Source organism: Puntigrus tetrazona, chromosome 10, assembly GCF_018831695.1.
Source record: "Puntigrus tetrazona isolate hp1 chromosome 10, ASM1883169v1, whole genome shotgun sequence".
Taxonomy (NCBI): domain Eukaryota; kingdom Metazoa; phylum Chordata; class Actinopteri; order Cypriniformes; family Cyprinidae; genus Puntigrus; species Puntigrus tetrazona.
Genome location: NC_056708.1, coordinates 1,300,098 through 1,326,852, shown reverse-complemented (window position 1 = coordinate 1,326,852; position 26,755 = coordinate 1,300,098). Strand labels below are relative to the sequence as shown.

Here is a 26,755-nt window from a genome sequence, read left to right as displayed (position 1 = left end):
GTGTAATATTATTACAACTTAAATATATATATATATATAATTAAATATATATATATAAAATAGCCTGTATACATATTAATAAATATTAATAAATATACACAAAACACACATTTATTATGCTTATAAAAAAATATATAAAATTATATATAAAGTTAAATATAAAAACCTTTGTTTTGGATGCAATTAATCATAATTAATCCTTGCCAATCACACACAAAAAATGTATTATTATCAGTGATATATCTTGCATATTTTTCCAGGCATTTGATGATTTTTTTTTTTTTTTCATTTATTTGAAATACAAATCTTTTCTTAGAACATAAATGGCTTGACTATTAATACTCGACTGTTATACTGATAAATGAATGCATCTTCACTTAGTTTAAACTCACAAGTAGCCTATAAATGGAAAAGAAGTTTCTCTAATATTATACAGCAACAGAGGAAGCCTATATGGCCACTTTATTTATGTGGCGTATTACGTGATGAAAGTTTAACTATTATGTTACTCTTCCGAACCTGTAAAAGCTTTGTTCGTCTTCAGGACACAATTTAAGCTATTTTTAATAAAAACCAAGAGGCTTGTGACTGTCCCATTGACTGCCAAACAACTACGACTGTCAAGGTCCACAAAAGCATGAAACACATGGTCAAAATACTCCCTCTGAAAACAGAAAAAATATCAAAAATGACAACCTTATTGTAGTGGTTTTTCGTCACTCCTGGTTTTTCGTCCACAATGTCTTAAAATTGTGCTCCATAGACAAATGAAGCTTTTACGGGTTCGGAGCGAAATTTGAACGAGTTTGGGGTGGAACACACACACGTACACACACACACACACACACACACACACACACACACACACACGTCCCAGCTGGACATGGATTGCTCTGTACCTGTGGAGTGATGCCACACCAGTAGTTGGAGTACGCTGACTGGGAGTCCAGCATCGGGGCGATGACCGACTTGTTCTCCGCCATCAGCAGATCAAGTGTGTCTGGGTTCGTCAAAATGTTGTCCGTGTCTGAATACTGCAGAGGAGGAATATACATACATATGTATTTAAGTATGCGTGATCCGAAATTGGGGTGCGTGAGCTCTAAGTGGGTCATACCAGAATGTAGTCAGCCCAGCGTTTCTTGGCAAAGTTCAGCGCTGCCTGTTTGAGCTTCATAACGTACTCGTAGCGACTGTTAGTCCAGTGCTTGGGCCCCAGCTCACCTACGTAGGACCTGTGAAGATAAAACAAACCAACTCAGGCTCCGGCAGTGCCTACGTTTCAAAAAAACGTTTTTAAGGAGATGACCGTCTCACGTGGGTTTATCTAAAGGTCTCCACTCGATATAGTGATATTGCGTTTGCATGACAGTGAGCCATTCTCGCAGGACCGCCGTCGTGTTGTCTATGTTGTGGTCTGTTGCTGCCCTAAAAGAAAAGGATAAACAACGAGACAGGCGTTACGTGCGTCCACCTCAACACACACGAACGCCTGTGCTTTATGATACAGTGCACGTACGTATATGTTAGTAAGAAAGTATGTGAGCATTTACATGCATTTATATGTTTTCCATTAAGCCATGCGGCGCAACCACCGTTCATAAACACACAGGAAATGATATCATAGAGTGCACCTATGATGACCCTAATCACAGTGACCTTTTTAGTCAAGTGCTGCAACTAAAATGTATGTTTGTAAAAAAAATTGTGCATTGATTTCTTCAAAATATAAGGAAAATACAGCATTTCTTAATAGTTACACCACGTGAAATTTAGTCTTATTTTTTTTGTTTTCACTTGGATGCTCTTATTAGTCGGTGACCTAAATATCGAGTAATAAAATTTAACTATTAACTAATTTTTTTTTTTATTTGCATTATAGCATTAGACTCAATGAGAAGAAAATCGTTATTTAAAACTACTCAATCATTTACTACATTTACCCATATCTTTATTTTATAAATAGCACGCGGTAGAAATAGAAATAAATGCGTTTAAGTTAATAAAAAAAAAACACACACACATTCGAAAGTTATTAGTTGGGGGAAGGGCTCTGCTTTTGGGGTAAAGTCTGAAAAAGTCAAGGGGAGGAGGTGATTTAATGCAAATAAGACTGACCTTTTGACATCTACAAGTATTAAGAAGGGTCATCAAGAAGCTTAAACGGCAGAGAAGGAAGTCACCTACCAGATAGAGATGCGCTCTTTGGGATAGTTTAGTCTCTCGAGAGCTCCGAGGTAGTAGGGTAAAGAATGAGCGGCGTTCCGCGCGATTATAGCTATAACGACCGTGGGCGGCTGCATCTTTGACTCTTCGGTATAATTTTCCTCTGAAAAGTAACATTGCGCTACCGCAAGAATGGTCCAAACACTTACGATCCAAGATAACATGGTTGGATTTCGACGGTCCTCGGCGCCGTTGCACAAACAGTCCCATCCGCGTCAGCAGCCGAAGGAAAGAGGGCTCTTCCCTAAACTTCACACTCCCCCTCAAACTCTCCGTTCCCCCCGGAGGAGCCAACGTGTTCTGTTTGCTGGCTTTGAGTTACAACTTCCGTGTGAGGATTTCTTTTTCCTACCGTCACGTTGACTGCGATTTAGAACGCGTCGACGTTCCGTTCAAACGTTTTAGAACGTTAACGTTTCGCTACATTGTTTCACCAGACGGTATCCTGACGTTCGTCACACAGAGCAACGCTGACCTTCTCTTTTCGACGTTTTTGTGGCACCCGAAGAAAGAAAGACTCTTAAACGCTGCCATTTTTTCTGTCAAACAAATAAAAGAAAGTGCGATGGAAGTTTTTTTTTTTACATTTTGTCACGTTCACTCCGAACGCCTCAGAGCACCAATTCCGTTTTCATTTGCATTATGTGTGGAAGAACTCGATTAAGAAACATCTGTTTTAAACTAATCAAGGTATCAACATAAGCGTGCTACCCTACACTAGCAAACAAAACATCGTATGTAACCGATGCTCATATTTTACAAACCAGTCACAGAGTTCTAGCTGCTTTCATGAAACGTCTGCCTGCAGTGAACAACCACAAGAGGGACTTGTTGAGCTTGTTTCACAAATGAACCGGCTGACATTTTAATATGACGTGTACAGATATTTTTACTTATTGCGAGATAGATAGATAGATAGATAGATATCAAAACTTTTAGACAACTTACAAAGCAATGTTTGTACACGTTTCGTTTCATTGTATACTGCATCAGCTACATATGGATGAAAGGACAATAAAAGCTTCTTGAATCTTGAAATCTTAAAAAATGACACACGCTTAATAGGTTGGTTAAATAAAAGATGCTTCTGTGTTTTAACTTTACCAATGCACTTTAAAAAAGGTTTCAATCTTTTACTGAGAAATTGTTCAGTGGCCACCTTCGCTATTGGCTTCTTGTCTTCAGTGAAAGCGAGACGCTGCCGAAGAGCGGAGCCTTGGAGGGCGTAATCAGAAAGGAAAACAGCCTGCGGAGAACAAAGAGATAGCGGCGCTGGGAGAGTAAACGGTACACGGCCGACATCCAGCTAAACTGATTTCAGAGGCTTTGGAGCGGCCCTGCTATCATTGGCCGGTAGCGTTGCCTGTAACAATTAAATTATCGCCGTGTTCAGACCTGGTCCGGAGACTCGGGTCAAAGGGAGCGTGGTTTGGTGGTACCCACGCCTACCCCTCCAACCCCCGGTCCTCGGAGGGCACTTTCCCAGCGCCTTCGGCACCGCCGACCCTGAGAGAGTTCACCAACATCCCAACTAACTTTTCACTGCTGGGTCAAAGGTCTGAGGAGCGGGGCAGCAGGGTGTGGCGGGGGGTCGAGGGCACACAAGACAACTAGTCCAGGCCCAAACATTTATTCAGAGAAGGTGGGGCCGCTTCCCCCCCCCTGGACAACTTTGATTAAGCCACTTTATCCCATGCCTAGTGGGGGGTCTGCCGTGAGCCTGTGTATATACGAAGCATGTGGCATGCAATGTGAAAGGAACGGGGGGGTCCGCTGGTCCGAGCACCTCTGCGGTCTCTTTCTTTATAACGGGTCAGTCAGGATCCACAAAAGGGCAGCTGGGACACTATGGGAAAGCCTCAAACTTCGTCCAGCGCTGCGATAATCAATAACATGTTCCCATACAGACGTCTCACGGCTCATCGGCTCAATAACTGTCACTCACGGTCCCACGCTCAGCTCCGTCGTGCAAACTTACTCAGCAGTCGTGAAGTGACAGGCCAACACTGAATGAATGTCAGTTTGTGAAATTAGTTTCAAGCATTTTGGGAGGTTCGGTTCGTGAAAAAGGCATCCGTCTTTGTTTCGAATGGAATCCGTGCATGCTGCTATAATAGCATGTTTAATGCAGCATAAAAAATGACAAATTATCAATAAACAAAGGATTATTTTTGTACAGGTCCATACTAAATAGTATGCTGTGACCACAAAACATATAAATATAAATATATATTGATATTTTCAGCATTTAACCAGATCCATACGGCATTTCTGACACGGTAAGCTTGCTTGTTAGCTCACCCGGTACAGTGTTGCACTAAATTATGTTTTAATAACAAAGTTCAGGAGGATCATGTTCAAATAAGCAACTCAGTTAGCACAAAACTAGCATGTTTTCTTTCTACATAGCACATGAAAAGCATGAAAAGAACACACTTCACTGTAATTAAAAAAACAGTAAGTGTAATGTACATGAACGACCTGTTACTTACTGGCAGGCACTTTATTGTCCCATGATGCTTCGCGAATGGCAGCGAGGTGACTGGTAGGACACATGACATGTTCGGATTGCATTCATACTGCACACATTCATATACAGGGTGCAATGAAATGTAATGCCTATTCAAAAGTAGTAGCTATATTTCAGATGCAGCCAAAAAGTTAATTTAAGCTAAGTTAGTTTAGCGCATTGCATCATGGGATACAGTGTTCTACACTTATGTATATTGCGCGTTTAAGGGAAATCAGTACAGAATTCAGTAAGAAAATATTTTGAATTGTGCTTTGCCCTTAGTAATGTTGGTAACACTTTATTTTGGTCCCTTTTGAACATTCTGGTGACAATCAGTAACTCTGCACCTACATGTCAGCTTTCATTAGAGTCTGAGTAGACTTGTTATTATCTGCTAACTCTTTATTGCGATCTACTGACTAACTAACTAACTTTTTCAAGAACATGTCAACTTATTCTGACTCTAACCCTACCAGTCTACTAGTGATAGTTAGTTGACATGCAGGTGCACACTTACTTATTGTCAACAGAGTGTTCATAAGGGATCATCAAAATAAAGTGAAAGCGTAATGTTCTACGGCTGAAAATATGTTTGTCATTTTAACAAGAATGTGGTAGTAACTTTCTGTGAGGACATAACCTGTTCATATATATATATATATATATATATATATATATATATATATATATATATATATATATATATATATATATATATATATATATATATATATATATATATATATATATATATATTTTTTTTTTTTTTTTTTTTTTAATTGTGAGAAATCGGGGTATTTCACAGAAATACACAGAAATATGCATGCTCCAATGCATACATCCATTTTTAAGACAAAAAAAAAAAACTATTTCTGTCTTATTTGCATTTCGCATTTAACATTTTGCAAACACCAATTAGCTATAGGCTAGCAATGCCTGAGTGAAAAGTGTTTGGCAGTGTGGCGTTTCAAACACAGGCTATTCACCGATTTCTGAAACTCATAAAAGTTAGACTGACTAATAATGCCATCAGCGCTACTGTGAAAGTGAAATGCATTTCAATTATTAACCTTGTGGCTGATAATGCAAAAAGATACATCTTAAGGAAGAAGGGCTACTGGGGATGTGTTGGTAGTATAGATAAATTGACTGGTAATCAGACCATTGGGCAGCTCATATGTTCCCGTTTGGCCAATACCGCAGGATGACCAAAGCACTTAGACGAAATTGCCTCTGTAAATCTATAGCAGTTGCGGTGATTTCGTTCCATCAGTAGAGTGGGATTCAGCGACACCTTTCTAAGCACACACTTGGCTTAACACACTTCTGCAAAACCACTGCTTTTCATATTAAAGTAACAGCGCTGAATAGAGACCCGTATTACACTTGATGAACGCCATCTTTTATTAGAGGCCTTGACCCGTTCGTTTAATTTCTCCGCATTACCGTTATTTTCAAAAATCTGTTAAGGCATAATTCTATTGCAATGACCCAGACGTCAGGGTTGTAGTTCACCCAAAAATTGTAATTCTATAAAAGGTTTGAGGTGACATGAGGGTAAGCAAATAATAAATAATTGTGTGTGTGTTTATTCCTTTTAAATTTTTAATTATATATTTTTAATCATTTTAAAATTAATAAAAAAATAGATAAAAACTAAATATCAAACCCTAAATATGGTTTAAAACTAACATTTATTAATATGTTTAATCAACAAATATTTATATTTATTAGTAAGTATAATATATATATATATATATATATATATATATATATATATATATATATATATATATATATATATATATATATATATATTTAAAATTGCTTATTAATAAATATACATCTTTTGATTATTGCAGACTTATTGTTGAAATGATCCAGTTGCTCTTTTATCCAGCGCTGGGTTGTATTTAGGAGAGCTAAATAAATATTTCTAAATAAAAAAATTAATATTTGAATTCAATCCTTTTTCCAAATCTCTTTCAAATTTGCATAAGATTAAATGTGCAAAGTCATATTCTCATAATAAAACTTTGTGCCTCTCAAGTCAAAGCATGAATGCTATTTTAATCATTCTATTTAAAACTGAAATGTTACGACTTTTGTAAATGTTGTAAATGGATCTTATTGTATACAATACATGTGTGCATTTGTTTTGACCTCATAATCAAATAATCATAACTGACCACACCCCGGGGTTTGACTGACAGGTATTTGAACCAATCATAATGCAGAGTCCACAAAGAAGACCAGAGAGTAGATTAACATTGGGGGACTTGAAAAAAGTGGTATGTATTGACATTTTTTCACATGATACCTTCTGTTTTTATGACGTTTTTTTGTCACTTGTAAAGTCACTTTCAGTAACAGAGCAGCCTGAACATTCTTACAAACGTTTAGTTTTTTCTTTTTCGCGAAAACGACATTTTTAAATGACATAATGGTGACTAATCTTCATTTTCAGTATCTGAATTGTCCCTTTAACCTCCGACAGTAACTACAGGGAGGTTTTCTTGGCTTCTGTGAACAACATAAGCACCTAATGCACCTGAGGAGCCCAAAACAGTGCCATATTCTCAATTGCTTTATTACTTCCTCTATGATTTAACAGCTGGCAAATGGTATTACGGCCTAATTAAGTCCTCTCAGTAGTTACAGCCAGCTCGCTCAAATGAACTGTCCAGCAGCGTTCATTTCAAAATAAAAGCACTTCATTGGCGGTTCCTTGAATCTTTCATTTGAGCGAATGAACTATAAACTCTTGACTGAATGAATCATTTGAAAAGCCAGCATCTCTTGTTGTGGTGTTTCGTGGATGTACTTAAAGCAGCGTACGTGTCTACGACGAGGAATGAATTTCCCTGTAGTGTCTTTAACCTCGTCACCGCCGCTTCACTTACTGTCCTTGTTGCCTGGCAACCAGCCAACCACAGTCAAAGAATCTGAGTGCCTTTTTTCCTCTTAGCGAAGGGGAACGAGAGAAAGCGTGTGAGGGACTGTATACCGACCCCCTCCACAGTTTGCCAACTAAGCACGGGGTGCCGGAAGTGAACACGGACGCTGGAAACCGCAGGAGTGCCTGAACACATTTCACGTCATTAGCTTTAATCACGTCATCAAATATTTAACACTCTAATATTTTGGCCCGTATGCAATATCCCACACAGGGATTGTGCAATATCTTCAGAATTTACAAGTGAAATAATATTGTCTAATATTGTGCTAAATTTGATTCTTACTACCACATCTTAAAGTTTGTGATACTTGACTTTTACATTTTTTTATTTTCAGTAAATAATATTTAGTAAATAATAAATTTGCATGCATTATTTTAATGTTTATATATATATATATATATATATATATATATATATATATATATATATATATATATATATATATATATATATATTTTATATATATATATATATATATATATATATATATATATATATATATATATATATATATATATATATATATATATATATATATATATATATATACACACATTTTTTTTTAGATGTACATTGTTAAAAAAAAGGATAATTAAAATAAACACTGTTTTTTCAAACTTTATGTTTCGAAAACAAAAATAACGCATTTTTACAAAAACGCCAAGTTGCATAAATGAATAATCAGAAGTGTTTCATGACCAGAAAATCAGCTTATCACAATGATTTCTGAAGGATCACGCGACACTGAAGACTGGAATAAATGACAAATAAAAGAGTTATTTTAAACCGCAATAATATGTGTATTACATAACACACGCACGATATTATCACAAAAAATAATATTAAAAATCTCACCTACCCCAAATTCTGAATAGTAATGTACGCTGTGCATGTAGTATACGGATGTTTTAATGCAAGTCTATAGGATTTCATAGTTCTAATAACTTCGAAAAGTAATCTCACACGTCTTGATTTATACTACAAGACTTTAACACAAGACTAAACGCAGTGGACTAAGTAAATGAGAGCAAAACAACAACCAAGAGCAACTATATGAACTATCATTCATCTAAGCAGTGAAAACATCACTTAGTCTTTCAAAAAACGAAGCTTCTCACTAAAAACCCTTCTGCGGATCCATGGAGGAATTGATGTTTCTTCTGAAATCACAGATGTCGTGAAGATGGTCAATGCAGGAGACACCCCGGGGCCGTTGCACGCGTGGATCTGTTCTATAATATATCCAGTCCGGGCAGATACTCTATACTATTTATAGATCGCACTTATGCGAAGAAAATCTATAATGCAGTTGTGATGGAACAAAGCCAATGGCGAGGAATGAAATATAAACCGCGATAATAACGGCACCGAGAATATCGTTTTATTGGAAACGACACGGAGCCTTTTCAGACACGCATAAGTTAAACGCGACGGCTTCGATTTCAGCCGGCACGTCGGACACGGAGCCTGTTTATTTCTTACGTTCGCCTGGGAGCAAGTGAAAGGTGTCAAACTATGAACGTTTCTTCGGCTCACGATCCCCTACAAGCATCTTCTCACAGATGGTCGGAGGCGCACATTGATCCAGACTGTCTTGTTTAGCTTATATAGCCCGCCTGAGATGCCTTCATCCGGGGAGGCTCGTATTAGAAACCTCCCTGGCCCATTGTTCCCCTCCTCCTCCTCTTTTCCTCAGAGGGCTAGTTTCATTGCCTACCCCGTGGATCCGGACTCCTCTCCCCCACTGCTCCTTTCAGCTCCTGGGTTAAACATTTATCTGTGAATAGGGAAAGCACAGTGCCAAAACAAATCAATGTTTCCCACTGTCCTGATGTGCATGACTTGACAATATCCTGCCCAGCTGGCCCACTGGGCTACTTGAGGTCTGTGTATTTTCCTCCCTGCTAGAGGTTCGCTTGCATCCCGGTTTATCATTTGTTGAGTATAACAATGCGAAGAACAAGAGGAATCCAGAACCTGCTTAATGATGTAAAAATATCCATACTTCTGAAGTTTATTCTGATTTTTTTTATGTAAAACTCATTATATTATATATTATATATATATATATATATATATATATATATATATATATATTATTACATTTTATTGTTCAATTAATTCATTTATTTATCGCAGTTTATTAACTAGAATTTATACAATTACATTTCCGCTAAAAGCATTTTAAAATAAAATAAATAAATAAAATAACATTTATGTATTTCTACTTCAAAATCCCCCGTTTCTTGCCGTTTCTCCAGTATAAAGAAAACGGAAAGATTCTCTGGATTTATTTTAGCTATTGTTATTGTTATCATATACTTGCCGTTTATTAACTGAACGTTTCTGCTGTTTCATGTATTCATTAAAAAGAAATTGGGGTACAATTAGTGAATAGCAACATAAAATAGAATCAATAATTTGTTTACAATTTAGTTTTGCTTTTTCTCCATTATTGGAAAAGATTCTCATCAATGGGAAGATTCTTTGAAAGTTAAAGGTACTTCATGAAACCTAAGATCCCAATAAAGATCCTTTATTATTATTATTATTATTATTATAAATGTGCACATCCTATTAATTATTATTATTATTATTAGCACAGTTTATTACCTAGAATGTATACAGTTACATGTCTGCTGTTTCAGGTATTCTTTGCACTAAATGGTAGCACAATCAGTACAAACAAAATCAATAAATAAATACTATTTAACTTCAAAACTCCATCTTTATTTCAGCGGTGCTTCTTCTCCATTATTGAGAAACTTTTTTTTTTTGTGCAATGGAAAGATGCTTTGGACATTAAAGGTTCTTTATGGAACTGACAGTATTTCAAAAGGCGTACATAATTTTTTCTCAATTTTATTATTATTATGATTTTTTTTTTTATTGCAGTTTCCTATTATTTTTTTTTTTTACTGTATTTAATTTATGTATACATTTCACTATTTCATATACTCACCAAAAAAAAAAAAAAAGTAGTATAGTTTACAAAAAAATACTCTCTGTCTTTCTTCTTCAAAATCCCATGTTGTTAGCTGCTAGCTGTTGATTCGTGATTAATTGTGAGGTCTAACCTATTTCTGAATGAAACTCTTTTAAAAGGTGCTTCATATATCACACAGTTATGCAGCTAACGGGACAGTAATGTTGCATAAGTTAAACAGCTTTTATTTTGTATCCCAGACTCTTGTCTATATATAAACCGCCTTTCAAAACTATCCCTGCACGAGAAGCGTGTCAGCTAGCACAGACTTTCTCGACAAACATCCTCCATTAAAGCCATCAATTAAGTCCAAACGTGAAAGGGGTTCCGTTAATACTCGCATTAAATGAGCATTAATGCTCGGGATGGCGGTGAACCCTCTCGAGTGGATTGAGGCTCGCTGAAGCGCCCGGCTGTGAAAAGGCGGCGGCGGGAAAGACGCTTTTAGCGCCAAATGAGCAATGGATTGCGCGCGGGCGAGACACCCCGCGGAACTGAAGAGGAGGTTAACTCGCTCGCTTCACACAGACGGATGAAAGGATAGAATAGTTTCACTTTAAGAGGGAGGAGCGGCGCCCAGGAGGCGGGAGTTAGGCCGTGATTTATTAGGAGAAAAGGGACGGCGAGGGGATCCTTCAGCTCGCGCTGGTCACGCCGAGGGGACGCGCGCGCGAGCGGGAGTTAGCGCGAGACGGCGGGGCGTGCGTGCGCGCGTTACCTTGCGTGCGTGCGTGCGTGCCCCGCTTAGATCTGAGGGCTGGAAGAAGTAACTGTGCGTCTCACCAGAAACACCCGCCTATCGAACCTGTCCTAGACGCAAAAAAGAAAAAGAAAAGAAAAGACATCGCACTAAAACGCGCTCGTGTCTGATGTCGTAAGAACGCGTTTGGGGTTTTAAGTCGAGCACAAACACAGCGTGGAGCAGCACAAAGACTTCAGAGAAATAGTTGTGCGTTTAGGCTATCCGTAACCACAAAACTAGCAGCTGATGGATGGTTCATTCACAAATATACAAGGAGCAAAACCTGAACTGAAAAAATAATAAAGTGAAACGCCACAGTTTTTTTTCCACCAGTGAAGTCACTAAGCATTTATTATATATATATATATATATATATATATATATATATATATATATATATATAGCTTTTAATAGACTGCTTAAGAAATTTGTCTTCATGGCAATAACAAGTAAAATAGTTTTTTTGCTAAACAGATCATCAAACAAAATCATATTTGTTTTGTTGGGACAGGCTAGCCTATACATCAGTTTTCTTTTACTTTAGCAAAGTATTCGAATGCATATGCGTTTAAACGTGCATGGTATTGTTTATTACTTATTAATAATCTCAAAAAGCCTAACAAATTATTTACCCTGTTTATATATATATATATATATATATATATATATATATATATATATATATATATATATATATATTTATATATTTTATATATTTTTATTTTTTTATTTTTTTACAGAGGGCATCTCGTTTGTTTCTCGTTTGTACGTAAGTGTCCGGTCACAGCGTTGCACCAGCTTTCCTCACCCGAGAGAAGGTGTCCAGAAAACAAACGTCATGCAGTGTTTGTTGACAGAATAAACAGTGTACGGATTGTGATCACTTTTGAGGAGAAAATGGGGCCGTTGTGTCTTTAAGAGGCTGCTGGTCCCTCGCTCGCAGCTGCTGGCTTGTGTGCAATAGAAGACAGTGGAGATTCATTACTTCTACAGCACAATGGACATTTATCACCCCATGGTGTTATTCAAATTCAGTACCAAGCGAAGATCATCCCCACTCCCTCTCGCCGTTCGTCGTGGCAACACCGGTATTGTTACGGGAGCCCGAGAAAAGCCTTCATAGGAACGTGATGGTCCGTGCCATGCCATAAGAACCGTCCCATCCGGGCATGGCTGAGGGCGTGCGGGCTCTTCCAGCGACCCGACGCATCCCTCCTTCTCGCGTTTGACCATTTTCTCCGCTCGCGCCGGTGAGGATACAGCGCTCGCGCGCGCCGGACGGAGGCTTCCGCGCGTTTTCGTCACCGCCGCGCGGAGAGAAGAGGCTTTTTTTTTCCCCCGTGACGCGCCGCACCACGGGCGACCAAAGTGTCGAAACGGGTCGACTGGAAATGGTTTTTGGTAGTTTTCGGGGGTTTGCCGGCGTCGGAAGACGACGTTCCCTTGCCTGACGTCGAGAGGTGGAACTACAAGGATGCGCGCCCTTACAGGTGCAGAAATGGCGAAGAGCTGCCTCTGTGACAAGCAGGACTTTACGAAACTGCCTGTTTCATCTGCTTTCTCTCTCTTTCTCGCGGGGAGACGAGGTTTTGCATTTTCTCGTGCGGTTCGTGCAGATTTTTCCACAAGCGCGCCGCACGCGCGTCAAACTTTTAACCCTCTTCTTAAACGCTTTTTAAAAGGAAGACGTCTTAGGGTTTAATCCTTTTAACGCGGGTTCGAGTCAAACGAAGCTCGCGGTTTACAGGGCGAGATGCGTGACTTTTTTTTTATTCGTGTTTGATTTTTTTTTGCAACTTTTGGTTTCAAAGTGAGAAAATATAAATCGCATTCGTTAAAAAAAAACGAGCTATAAACGTCGGTTTGTCTTTTTTTTTTCGTTTTGCATTTTAAAGTAAAAAACAGGCAACGAATGCGTGTTTAAACAGGCTCGTAAGAGAATAAGGTTTTCCGCGAACAGCTGCTGATAGGCCCCAGAGCCGCAGGGACGCAGGGGGAGATTTCAGTTTGTGTTTAGGATCACACGCACAATATATTCCCATGGAGTTGAAAAAGAGGCTGTTCGAAGGGTCCCAGACACTGATTGTCCAAACGCAATTCTTGTAAAATATCACGTAAACCCAAGAATTGTGCCTGGACATCTGTTGCTGGAGATTCATCTTCTTCTCTCCGGAGGACGCGCAGGCCCCTTCTACTTCTGTAGCTGCACTAAATATTCATTTTCGTAAAGTTTGGCTAAAGGTAAGACGCACGTTATATGATACAGGGACGGGTGTTTTACCAGTGCTTTTCAATAACGCTCCTCGGACTGAAATAAAATAATTATCACAACACTTTTTTGAAACATTGAATATATCCGTCTGGGTCATTTTTTAATCGCTTGCTTTCACCGAAAAGAATAAAGCGTGGCGGGCCGTATGCAGAACGGGGAGGTTATCCGAAAGCTGCTTGCTGAAGTTACATTTTCAGCAATTTCCCCAAACGAAATTCGTTGACTGCGAGACTTTTCGCGATGTTTTTTTTTTTTTTTTTTGCTCGTTGCGGTGTTTGCGCTTTTCTCATTGTGCGCGGTGGATGAATAAAAAGTCACGCTGATTATGAAAGCACGGTGGGAAAATGCTTTGAGCACGCTCGAGTTTCTCATTCACCGAGACTGCCATCTTTTGCCCAAAGCTGCGCGGTGAAGGACTTTTCAACGAAACGGCGTAAACTAAAACGCCTCGCGCTGAATTCATTTTTCCGTCTTGCATCACTGCATAGAATGCTTTTGTTTGCCGCATTTATTTCATTTTGCATTTTACTGTCTCTGTGTGTTTCAACGCACACTGCAGGCCTGCATATCACAGACACGGGGTCAGTGTGTGTGTGTGTGTGTGTGTGCTGGCATCTGACTGATTCTCGGGCACAAACAGTAAAAAATGAACTGCAGTTGATTCAGAATTTTCTTCCACCATCAAACCAAACGCAGTTTAACAGCCGGGCTGCTGTCGCTAAATAGTTGTTTTGCCTTGATTTGATTTTCCATTTCAGACAGTCGATTGATTGTATTGGTATCCATGCCTTCCACTTGCTTAATCAATAAACTGCTAATTACACTACAAAGTAGTTTCAGTGACGTTTTTGACAACGAAAAACACAATAAGGGATGAGAGCAGTTCGAGTTAAACCTCTGCGCCACGTGTGCTTCAGAAATCAAAGGGAATAATTAAAATAATGAACGCGTAAATGTGCTCCACCACTCATTTTAACGTACTGCTTCGCTGGACCATTAAGTTAATCTTTTGTGCACAGCTATAAAAGGTAAACAGGGGCCTGCTGGGCCCCACAGAGTCTTTGCATCACAGGCAGGCGTTTGTTAATGTTAAAAGCAGCACGCATTGTGGGTTGTTGCACGAGCCAAAAAAATAACGTTTTGCTACGTGCATGCTATGTTAAACCCATCCTGACTGTTTAGATCGTTTGACCCAAAAAATAATTCACAAAAACTTATGCAATCAATCAGTCAATGAAATCAAAGCAGCGGCCATTCATCCCCTCCCGGGCTTCAAAAGATTGCAATTAAGCTGCATAAACGGGATTCAACGGAATATGTGCAAGATGTCGACGATTTGTACTGTTTTAGTGTCACTGTTGAGCTGAAGGGCTTGGGGATGCTGTAGCCCTGCCTGTCGATGGCGCACTTCTAACGGTTACACGCGTCGAACCGTTAACTATTTCCGGTGGAAGCACGGGTGTGCAATATATATATATATATATATATATATATATATATATATATATATATATATATATATATATATATATATATATATATATTATATAGCAGAATAATACAAGTAAATCACACTAATGCAGCCGCATTCAAAATAGAGCTAGGCTAGTAAAAATTCGGCAGGCTATGTTTAGGCCTACTTTATTTGAAGATTTTAGCCTGCACCTAGCCTAGAGGTTTCAGGCCTGAACTTGAGCTTCAACACGAAAATGGTTTATTATATCGCAAAATTATATCACTCAACACGAACGAGAAGCGTACGAGTGCGTTTGAAGAATGAAATAAAAAATAAAGACGGATTAATATTTTTAATTATTTCTTTATCGCGCTGCAAAATTACAAAATCCGCGTTGCTTGCATTTTCAAACGCACGAACGATAAAACTTAATTTTGTTCCGTATTTATATGCACTTTTTTATTTTTAAAAAGGCAGACGGCCCACCATTTTGTAAAAGTCAGTTAATTTAATCTCGTGGTAAACAGTAGGGCTGATTTAACCCGGGCTAAGCGTTAAAACAGTAACGACGACGTTGTTATTAATGTTAAAAAAAATGTGTATTATTGTTATAAATTAAGACATAAAAAGCTTAGTTTGAGAATCAATTAATAGTCGTATTTTTGTAAGAAATAAATAGTAATGACAGAATGCTAAATCAAGCCGTATTCATTCATCCTATGGTGAGAAAAAACGACAGTGAAATTAAAATCTCTTTAAAAGCTCTTGCGTCTGTATAATGTAATGATATTTTAGAATAGCCTAAAGTTACGCTTAGACTCTAAACAAACGAAATAATAATAAAAAAAAACATGTCGTTGAATTAAATGAATTAGAACAAAACCCATTTATAATAATATTTGATACCATGTTTTATACGTGTAGGCTATGCAAAAAAAAAAAAAACGCCCAACTTTTTTGTTACACCCACAATCCTTTTTTAATAACGTTTCGAAAAATCAGGCGAAAACCAAAAGTGCGGATTACCTAAGTAAGCCTAGTTTAAATCTCAGTGCGAAGTGTCTTTAATAAAAGAGAAATTGACTCGTGGCCTCCTAACAGGTCACACTCCAGGAGAAGCATGTTTACCCCAGCATTCCCCCTTTCACACACACACACACACACACACACACACACACACACACACACACACTGACATCACGCATTTCTTCTTCGACAGCATTAGCATCTGTATTAGTGTTACTTTCATCATACGAGTTTCCGAGAGGGATTAGTGCTCGACCTCCCGCCGTCATCCTATAGTTTCTTCTAATGAATGTTCTGTAGGTGAAGCCCAGGACAGGGCAGTTCATTCTGCGCCACAAAAATAATACCATTGCACTAGAGAACCGACAATTTTGATCTGTCTGATGCGATGACGCTAAACGTTTCCTCATAACAAGGACGAAATAATATTTAGAGCTACGTTTAAGATTATTTTGCGGCGAGCCATCAGTCTGTCGACGAGAGGTCATTTAAAAGCGTCGTGCTCTCAGATGCTTAAGCTTAGCAGGTGCGTGTCAAATGCACAGCGTTAATGCATATTATATTATATTATATTATATTTCAAATGCTGGCAAAACTGATTCGGATGAGCATTTTTGCACTACACAAAAATCACAGCATTGCAACACAGGGTTTATTTATTCAGATCAAAAATAAAAAAAATACAGACTTGCATAGTAGACATACAATTGATAGGCATTGAGCAGAAATTGAATGAAAAACATAACGGAACCGTTTGACACGGGGCAACCGGTCCAGCGTGTCTCAGGAGGATCCATCTGGACACTGGCTAGACAGAGTGACCTTCCTTAATGAGCCCTTGCTCCCCATCGTAACCCCACCACGCTCTTGTAAGGTACAGGGGGACAGTGATCCGGCCCTCCGCAGCCCGATTCCCGATGACGTTACGCTTTATTAGAGTTAAAATCAAAATACGTCTTTTTACGGGATTGGTCGAGAAGCCCACGGCTGGGATTGAAATCGGCCAGCGATGCCGTTTTTGATGGAACATCTGATTTTTGACCTTTGGAGGGGTGGAGGGGCTTCTGTACGGGCGTGGCGCTGATTTAACCTCCATGAAGTGTGGAGATAAAGACAACATTATCCCGGTCCTGAAGCTGGTACTCCAGTTCACCCTGTAAGGATGCGTGTATAAAGTAAATGACGAACGCCTACACTAAAGACGCAAAAAAAGCATGCATGCAATGTAAAATGAGAAAGGCACTAGAAAGAGTCGCTGCTTTTAATCAACACGTGATTTGCAGGTTTTGCCATCATTGACAGTTGTTGAGACATTGACTTTTTTCCCATTGATTGTGTTTCTTTAAATTACATCCTGATGCCAATACATGTTTTCCTGAAAGAACAACCCAGCACAACCTTTATGTACATTAGATGAATGAAGAGAAGCTGACATTGGACCTAAAATGAGCATGTCATTAAAACAGAGTGGAAAGAGTTATTGAGGAACTGTACACACACACACACACACACACACACACACACACACACGCTTACCATCAGTTCCCAGTCTGCGTCGTTGATCAATACAAGAATCCCGGGTCTACTGTGTGTGTAAAAAAAGAAGAGCTCATGTAAGTGAAAAACATGAAAACATGACAGTAAAGCCGCTCTCTGATAATATAATGCAGCCTGTTTAAACACAATGAAAATCGCCAGGGCTGCGGTTTTCTAAGACCCTTGCATCTGCAATTCATTAAACGAACGAGCTTCTCTCGTACCTACATACATGTGCAAGATGAAGCACAATAAAGACTGCGCACAGAGCATCCTCTCGCAAAGATTAGCACTAAATTTATAATTACAGTCATCAATACAATAACACAATACTGCTTTATATACAACATAACACTTTGGATTTTGTCAGATAATGCAAAAATAATTAATTTATTGTTAATAATAATCAAAATTGAAATTTAAATGAAAATGTTTTGCATCTTTTTTCCGGTGCTATTGTAGGTGATGGAGTGGCCCGTCGCGGCTAAACAGTCGATGGTACGGTTTATATGCCATTAAAGACTACACCGTGTACCAGAGCCTCACTGCAGCTATCCACAGCTGATTTCATTTTTTCAGTAACCGGTCCACGCTAGTTACGTCAGGGCAAGAATAAAGGTCATTTATGACAAATCACTCTTAGAAAAAAACATACTTGTTGGAGAATGCAAAAAGCATAATTTTGGGGATAAAGTGATTGTATCAGAATTATACCAAAAAAACACCCCACTACCGTTCAGTATTAAGCTGAGAAGGCAAGAACACTAGAACTATAATAACTGTACAAATTCTGAGCACACCACACACACATTTACATAAAGATTTCCTACACCTTTACTAATGCAATATAATGCAATAATTTTATCACTGGCCAAATATGTACGCGTTGCATCGGGGAGCGTGGTGTGATTCTGCATCCAACGCGCAGCACTGCATTTATTACGAGTGTGTGTCTACAGCGCGTGTGTATGTTTGCCTGAGCATCATCCTGCATCAGTAACATATTTACTGTGGGTCTGCGTCTGTGTACTTACACAGTGTTGCCCTGCATAAAGAGCTCTGGGCGCTCCTTCAGCATGTTCCCTCGAATCCACGCAAGCAGCTGCTTCATGTCCCCTGGAAGAGTACCACAGAGGTCAAAGGTCACAGGTCAGAGTTCAGTGAGCCAGCCCCACGGTCGATGTGACGCGACAGAGCCTCGAATGCGAGGTGGGAGGGGGTTTGAAGGAGGTATATCAAGAACAGACTCGCCCACTGTCATTTTTGAGCATGCCATTAAAAACATACCAGCGATGGCGTATACATTCAGATTCGTAAACGCCATCAACTGTAGCCGTATCAGCCTAAAAGCAGCGACCGGATAAACGTGATGAAGGTTTTAAGGATAGCGCCGAAAAGCCATATATCTGTGGAGGTGCGGATGGGGGGGGGTTGGGTCGTGGTAATGATTGATGGATATAAACCCAGCGGTCCAATGTGAATTCAAATTAAATCTACGATGTCTGCACACCCCCCCATGACAACAAAATATGCTTCACCAGATGACCATTGTAAGCCTACAATAAAAAGTCGGTAATTTTTGCTTAGAATGTTTTGATGTGTTACACAATTTACTTTAGCCATGCAAATATATTTCAAATCAAAACTATTAGCTGATATTAAAGTTTGGCCTTCAAGACGTGTGACAGTTTTAGCATGCGACGATGGGTAACCGTTTTATATCTGCACGTGCGTTTAAGCCATGAAGTCCAGCTGTTCAACATGGCGGACAAGTCTGTACGTCCAACATTAACATTGTATCATCAGCGTCCATTTCTGGAACGTACCAGTTTTCTGCTCAGAGGGGTGATGGAGACAAAGACGGAGAACGAGTGAGGATCGGGGGGGGGAGAAAAAAGAAAAAACGAGAGATGGAGATGTTTTCATTTGATCCGGGGAGGAGTTAGAATTTTTCGTTTGCGAGTTTCCTGTGGTTGACATTGGTAAGGCTGAGCACGCAAATTGCGCACTTAGCGTATTTTGTATTCTTGAACATCGTCTGTAAGAAAGGCCATTACACTTATTGGAAATGTGACATCAGAGACGGCGCTTTGAAAAACATCAGAAATAGCTACCGCGCTGCCCACCCTATCCGAACACACGCATGGACTCACCTGCACACAAAAAAAAATCCATACTGCTGCTGATCCCTGCGATATAATCCTGTGCATAGGTTTAATCCTTGTGTGAATAAACATCCACAGCAACTTACCTGAACCACTGAAATAAATACTAACACAAAACTTTAATGCAGTTTCATTTTATACAATCCTCGGACGTATGTGAAGGGCGAGGATAGCTGGCAACGTCTGTGTAGGTGTTCTTATGTGTGTCAGCATATATCTCGGCTGTGTAAATCCCATAAGGGAAGATTTTCTTTTTTAAAAGGAGCTCCATTTACTGAGGCGTTTGACAACATTTAACACCGAACACCGTCCTCTCGCACTCAGCGTGTGGTGGCAGTTCTCAATTTGAGCAGCAGGGATGGACGTTAAGGTCTCAGGTGAGCAGTGGTGACTAGAAGCAGAGAACCTGCGGAAGGGGACTGGGATACCCTTGATGAGTTTGAGGAGATGACCGCTTGCAGAGTTGTGCTACAGCTAACTGGCTATGTAAGCGTGTATAATTAGACCAGGACAAATTAGCAAGAGGACGAAAGAGGAGGGCAAGTGGGTGCAGGAGTGCGGGTCTATACAATACTCTCGACTGGGCAAGTTTCCACCAGAACTGAAGCTTTCAGAGATGTCAGCACCAATGCGTGCAAGTGTGTGCGCTCGTAAGCGCGTGGCGTGCTTCTCGGCGAGAGGCAGGGGTCGAGCAACAGAGGCTGTTTCAGGTTAATTGGATCGCTGTCAGCCTCTTCAGTTGTGTAACGATCGTTGTACCTTGCAGCTCAGCTAGCCCACAATCCTGAACCTATAAAGAAGAGTGATGCTTGCCTCAGTGCAACGCTACTGCAATGAATATTGACTAGCACCAAAAGCAGGGGCAAAAAACAGACGTGATCACTTTTAGCCACATCAGTCCTTTGATTGGGGGAAGTTGGAAAAAAAGCGAAGGCGAGAGTCTCCCGCTTCGTTTTCTCATACAAAGAGTGGTTGACGTGAGCCGGGGGTAAAGAGTGAGGGGTATCAACAAGACGCCCCACATCTCTTCTGCCCTCATTTGAGATAGAATGGAAGACGAAAAGAACTGGATAGGTCATGGTGAGGTAGGAGGAGACCGAGGAAAAACAGGATCGGGAGGGGGAGTATGCGTCACCGCAGACAGGTGCATGCTGGGATAAGGAATGCGTGGGAGGGTGGCGGCGTCTGCGTAGCATAGTGGCTGGCTAACTCTCTTCGTTTCCTTTCTCTTTGCATGACGATCATCATTATCGCCGTTATCTGTGGGTGGGAGGGAATGAAGTCATTCATCTTACTTGGGATATGAGGGTTGGCGTTTCTGTGACGTTCGTGTGTGTGTGTGTGTGTTCGGTGGCGGGGGGCTCAGCACCACTCATCAATCACTGTGGACCAGTGGACAGAAAATTTAGGCGGGATTAGTGTTGAGCATCAGTGTCAGCCTTAGCAATCATAGCCAGTCATCCGTGACATACTCAAATCATGCCCACAAACATGCGTAGGGTCTTTAGGCTTCAAAAGTGCTCCAAGGTCATCCCCGGGCCCCTGCGAGGTCTTTGGCCACATTCCCTCCTGCCGTCCACTTTTGTGGACAGGTTGTCGTGGATACTCTGGTGCCACAGAGCTTGACCCTTCTCTTGTTTGGCAAGGCCACCAAAGAAAAGTTCTCAACCTCAGAGCTGGGAGAGGGATGCAAAAATACTAACACACTTTATTCCTGTTACATGTACCTCAGACCCCAACTGGAAGACTAAGACCAATGTACAGGGAGGTAAATTGACTGGCTATAAAGAAAGAGTAGTACTACTAGGCTAGGCTAAGTTTCTGAACGTCTGTACTCTCCTACTAATCAGCTGGATCATCCTTGAGGTACCAAGCTGAGCTTGCAGAACTATGTTTGAAGATGATAATTCTGTCATTAATTACTCACTTTCATGTCGTTCCAAACCTGCAATACCTTCGTTCATCTTTCTGACACTGCATAGACAGCAACGCAACTTACAAGGCCCAGAAAGCCATTAAGGACATCGTCAAGTGGCATCAGTGATTCAGCCGTAATTTGATGAAGCTACAAGAATAGTTTTTGTGTGCAAAGAAAACAAAAATAATGACTTTATTCAACGGTTTCTTCTCTTCTGTGTCAGTCGGTTGAACACTAATGTCACATGGACTGTTTTAACAACCGCCTTGCTACCTTTATGGGCTTACGAGTCTATGCAGATTCAAAAAGCTTGTGGATAAACAAAGGTCCTACTGGTTTGTGACGGTATTTTGAAAAGAAGTTAGATTTTGGGGTTAATTATTCTTTTAAGGAAGAAAACAGAAGTTTATATAACTTAACTAATTATTGGTGGAGACTTACCCACATAGAAAGATCAATGAAAAATTATACTGTTTCGTAACTACAGTTCTTCCAGCTACTTCTGAGCATTTGCACAGGATGTAAGGTCTCACTTTCCTAATCTATCTTTTGCACTAATGACTCTCAAATGACTGCCATGCAATCCAGCGATGGCAGAGAACATGTTACCCACTCTGTGCTTAAATACCAGGGGGCAATACAAGTGCTCCCCCACAGCCAAACATCCCACCACTTTTACCCAAAAGTCCCACCAGGAAGCTGTAGGAATGCAAGGTGTTTGTAGGAGTGAGGCATTTGTACTGTCAGGCATCCCAAAAAAATGACTGCACACAAAAAGGATTTAGTGCTTTGTAACAATTGTCACTCCCTCCTTTACTGGCCCTCCATTCTCCATACCTTTCCTGTGACCCCAGCACTAGGCATAAAAGATCCATCAACAGTATCACTGGCTGCATTTACAAGTGAAAGGGGCCCAATAATGGAGCAGTTAGGGAAAGAATGGCTGGGCGCAGGGAGGCTCACAGATGTTGGTGGTTGAGGGGGAGGTGGGATGTATGGAGAAGGGGCTCAGCTCCATTGTTGCTGAGGGAGGGAGGGGTCGGTGGAGGGGGAAGAAAAACTCGATTTGTGATGGAGAGCCGGCACTGGTTCACCAATGGCCCGGCGTCAGGGTGAAAGCCGGACTCGCTAGAAGAAAAGGTGTCCAGGGAAGCGTGTGAACCAGGGCTCTGAGAGGTCAGGGGAGGAAAGGAGGCGAATGGGAAAAGGCCATCAGACAGAGGGAAGGCAGAAAAAAGATAGATGTGGAAAAAGAGCCACATAATTTGGTATGATTTGTGTGACTCTCTTCTATAGGAGCAGCAGAGAAAAAAGACATCCTTTAGTTCCAGCGGGGCATAAGGCCAATAAGTGAATCTTACTTCCGAATCACTGGCATTGGGAGAGAAAGGAAGAGGATATTTGGAGCAAATTAAGTCATCAGTGCGGTGAATAGCAAAGCACTAGCTTGGTATAGAATTGGCCCAACACTGCAGTGTAATAATATGTTGCTGTGGTTCATGGGATGTTCTGGGTGGTATCTGAAGCATTGCTTGGTGGTTACTTTCCTGTCAAAAATTCAAATGGTTGGAGTATGTCACTAAGAGTATGTTCACACTTGTCATATTTGGTTCAATTAAAGCAATCTCCAGTGTGATTGCTCTGTTAGTGCAGTTCATTTGACTAAGGGTGAACGCTGCCATCCGAATCAAACTTGGGTCTCGGTCCCCATCCAAACGAACTCTGGTGATGTTCAAATAAAATCTGAATGCAACACGGACCAAATACTTCTAAAAGAACCGAAAACAGGATGTTGTGACAAGATGTGACGCGATTTGACCAACGTGAACATATCCAAAACATAATGAGCAGACGGCAAACGTAAAGCAATTAGGTAAAGTGCTTTTTATGAACTCTTTGTTGGCAGGTGGTAAAAATAAAATCATATGTACACACAATGAAACTCAAGTCGAACATACCTATTTGATCTGTTTGTTAAGTTAGGGTAAAATATACATTATTCAACCCAACCAATCAGGTTGTGGGCATATGAATATGCCTTTAGATTTGGTTTCTTTAGGTTCTCTTTTAAAAATGCCAATGTGAACCAAATATATTTTCTTTTTTGGTCCAGATCGATCCAACAAAAAGCTCAGCCTTCATCATATAATATCCAAACATATATGACTTTCATTTTTTTGTGGAACAAAGGTTATTTTGAAAGTGTTTTTCCACGCAGTATTTTGGACCCCATGGATCATATGGACAAAAACAGCATGCCACAAAATAAAGTCTCACACATGCACAAACATCTAGAACATCATTAAATCATGTAAAGTTGACAGAATGTTCATTTTTTTGGTGAACTGTGCTTTTAATACTAAGTTACTAAGCAATAGTAACCCCATGAACAAAACAGAAGGTACATTTTTTTGAATATACTCACAAGGATCTGATTGGCCAGGGAGTGTCACATGATGATTCTTGACCCCATCAAATAGAAGTTCAGCTCCTCCTCTAAAACAAGAGCAAAATACAGCATGCATAATACTGTTTTTGCCTTTACTGGTAGAACTTCAACAACAAAAAGGTTCAGTGAATGTTCTCCTATTTCTAAAATCATTTAGCAGTATCCTCCATGCAGCTTTAAATTACTCAACATCTAATCCAAACACCACCAGAAACCATGGTTTCTTGTCCTTAATATTTTGATGTGAAAGATTTAAAAAGAAAGCTGATTTTATGATTAAAAAAACAAAGCAAAAACACAATAAAACTCTTGGAGAGAACCAGGTTGTATGTACGGCATCAACTCAGTACTTTCAGCATAATAAATAAAATAGTTACATAACTTACAGAAACGCATGAAAGGTGTGGGGACCAACATGTTTATCACAAAAAAGACAAAATCGCATTCAAGCAGCATTTCATAAACGCAACTCCGTAAGCGACAGAGGTCTGTGCAAGAACTAGAGAAGGTGCATGTCAGTGGAAAAAAACCCAAAACAGATATGGACATGAAGTCAGAGTAGGACTCATGTAGCAGGTGCAGGCCCAATAAAGAGCGCTCACATCTCCTGGAGAATGCCCAGTTGTCCTCCAGATCGCCAGGGCTGGCGAGATGCCCGTACTCTAGCGGTACAGAGAGAAGCCAGCCTGCGTGCCAGCCTCAGAAAGGCCACTCACAAACACCACCTCTGTCCACAGACAGTCACATAGGACTCTGTTACGACTTGAAAGCAGTGAGGACTTTGACCGAAAGCCAAATGCAAAATTTTTCTGCACCCACTGGCCAAGATTTGTTTCGAGAAGCTCCGTCTTTCTGTCACTCCATGCCTATTTTTCGAAATAGCACGCTGCCATAATACACTGTACTGTGCACGGTATGCAACTTTTCTGTATACTCCGATGGCCTAGTACATTTGTCAAAATGAGCTGTATACAGCATTGGGTGTTATGTTACTGTATTTCACAATGCACTGCGCTACATGCATTTTTTAGCTCATTATGGCATTATGCAGCTACATGTCTCAACATCAAATTTGTTTTGGGTTTTACTTTTTTTTTAAAAAAAAGAAGCCATGATCATTTACAAGATTATAACTTAACAGCATTTACTGCACAATGAAATTATGTGTGCCTACTATTGTTGGAACGGTTTATTGCTGTATAATCTGTACTGTTTCATATTACGGCAGTATTCAGAGATATTCAGAAAAGTGTCTAGAGCAGTTGTGCACATGAACTGACATTTTGGGTTGTGATGCTTAAAGGATTCAAATAACAAAGATTTAAATATTAAGTAAAGATTTTAAATATCATTTGATGCGTTTAATCAGCATTACTTTGTTTAACTCCTACAAAGCTTACGTACTTTGTCTTGTTTTGTTATTCTGTTACAATATATATTATTAATGAGTATGTCTCGGCTCGTATGGACTAAGAAGTTCTTCTCTGAATGTTGAAAAGCAATAAATGAATAAAAAAATAATAATAAAATCTCCCTTTTTACTGTGTTTTATGAAAAGGGGAGCAAAACGGGATGGAGAAAAAACAACTGCAGCATTGAAATATCTTCTGATAGAGAACTTCACTTCTATTAAGACTAAAGCTTCTCCAAACGAGTCTGTATCGATTATTAATTTGTTCAGTTTAGGTAAGCGAAGCAGTTTTTTTTATTGTAGTCCTTTGCGAGTGCACGCGACGCCTGCGTGATTGACAGCTCTGTCCGCGTGAACGCGCGCCGCTTCAAGAAAATATCTAACACGAACTTTTACTACGTTTACTTTTTTATTTAAACCTGGTTTTCTTTCCAGCACTGCCGTCAAACCGCTGAAAAACATCAGTCTGCATCGACCCAGTCCCTTCGATAAAGCTTCGGTCGAGCTGTTCTGAAGGCTTTCCTTTCGTTACGTATATTGATGTAAGCACTGGAACACAAGGACAAGGCGACGAATCATAAACAAAGCGATAAATACAAACCCAAACTCCAGGTGCAGACCTAAGGGCGCCGCCATGTTGCTGTAAAACCCGGAAATAATCGCAACTCTTCACCGGAAATGACATCTTCCTCCGAGGAGCCCATTTGCTGTAGAGGGCGTTTCTGCTCTGTGTCTTGACTCAGAAACAAGCTTTGGTTCTCCTTTGCGAGCTTAAAGATTAAAAAGTTATCTTCTAAGAATAATCTAAAATGTTTTAGTAATTGATATTAAATGGCAGATAAATTACGAAACATTTTGGCTACAACAATTAAGAATTATATATATATATATATATATATATATATATATATATATATATATATATATATATATATATATATATATATATATATATATATATATATATATCCATAGAGAGCATGTCACAAGTAAAGAGAATACGTTTGTCAACATTTGGTTGAAATAATGTTACATTTTCATTCAGTGTAACACAATATTTATGTAAGAATTCAAACAACACGCCTATTGTGACTTG

The 26,755-nt window shown here is 39.7% G+C and overlaps 2 protein-coding genes across 3 annotated transcripts in view; both read right to left on the bottom strand.

The window, feature by feature from the left end:
* The window catches only part of cercam (cerebral endothelial cell adhesion molecule), a 9,498-nt gene extending 6,972 nt beyond the window's left edge, over positions 1-2,526 (bottom strand). Inside the window, exons 1-4 of one of the 2 annotated variants that reach the window (XM_043251211.1) lie at positions 2,188-2,526; positions 1,318-1,428; positions 1,118-1,235; positions 900-1,034 (exon numbers count right to left, since the gene is read on the bottom strand). In XM_043251211.1, the coding sequence (XP_043107146.1) occupies positions 900-1,034; positions 1,118-1,235; positions 1,318-1,428; positions 2,188-2,390 (567 nt within the window). In that variant the 5' untranslated portion in view covers positions 2,391-2,526. The remainder of the gene's footprint in view (positions 1-899; positions 1,035-1,117; positions 1,236-1,317; positions 1,429-2,187) is intronic. The other variant, XM_043251212.1, reaches the window with a different exon arrangement.
* A 14,292-nt stretch (positions 2,527-16,818) lies between these two features.
* Positions 16,819-26,374, bottom strand: urm1 (ubiquitin related modifier 1). The gene is made up of 5 exons (XM_043251185.1): positions 26,261-26,374; positions 24,225-24,295; positions 18,751-18,832; positions 17,717-17,765; positions 16,819-17,334 (listed from the first exon to the last, which is right to left on the bottom strand). Exons 1-5 carry the CDS (start codon positions 26,293-26,295, stop codon positions 17,266-17,268), a joined length of 306 nt encoding a protein of 101 aa, XP_043107120.1. The 5' UTR covers positions 26,296-26,374; the 3' UTR covers positions 16,819-17,265.
* Between the last annotated feature and the right edge of the window lie 381 nt (positions 26,375-26,755).

What these genes read in the sequence shown, in the direction of transcription:
- urm1 (XM_043251185.1), bottom strand. Translation starts at nt 26,295, where the DNA reads ATGGCGGCGCCCTTAGGTCTGCACCTGGAGTTTGG. An exon ending in CCCTGGCCAATCAGATCCTT is followed by an intron (nt 18,833 to 24,224) that starts GTGAGTATATTC and finishes GTACTCTTCCAG; the next exon opens with GGGACATGAAGCAGCTGCTT. An exon ending in TTTATGCAGGGCAACACTGT is followed by an intron (nt 17,766 to 18,750) that starts GTAAGTACACAG and finishes TTACACACACAG; the next exon opens with TAGACCCGGGATTCTTGTAT.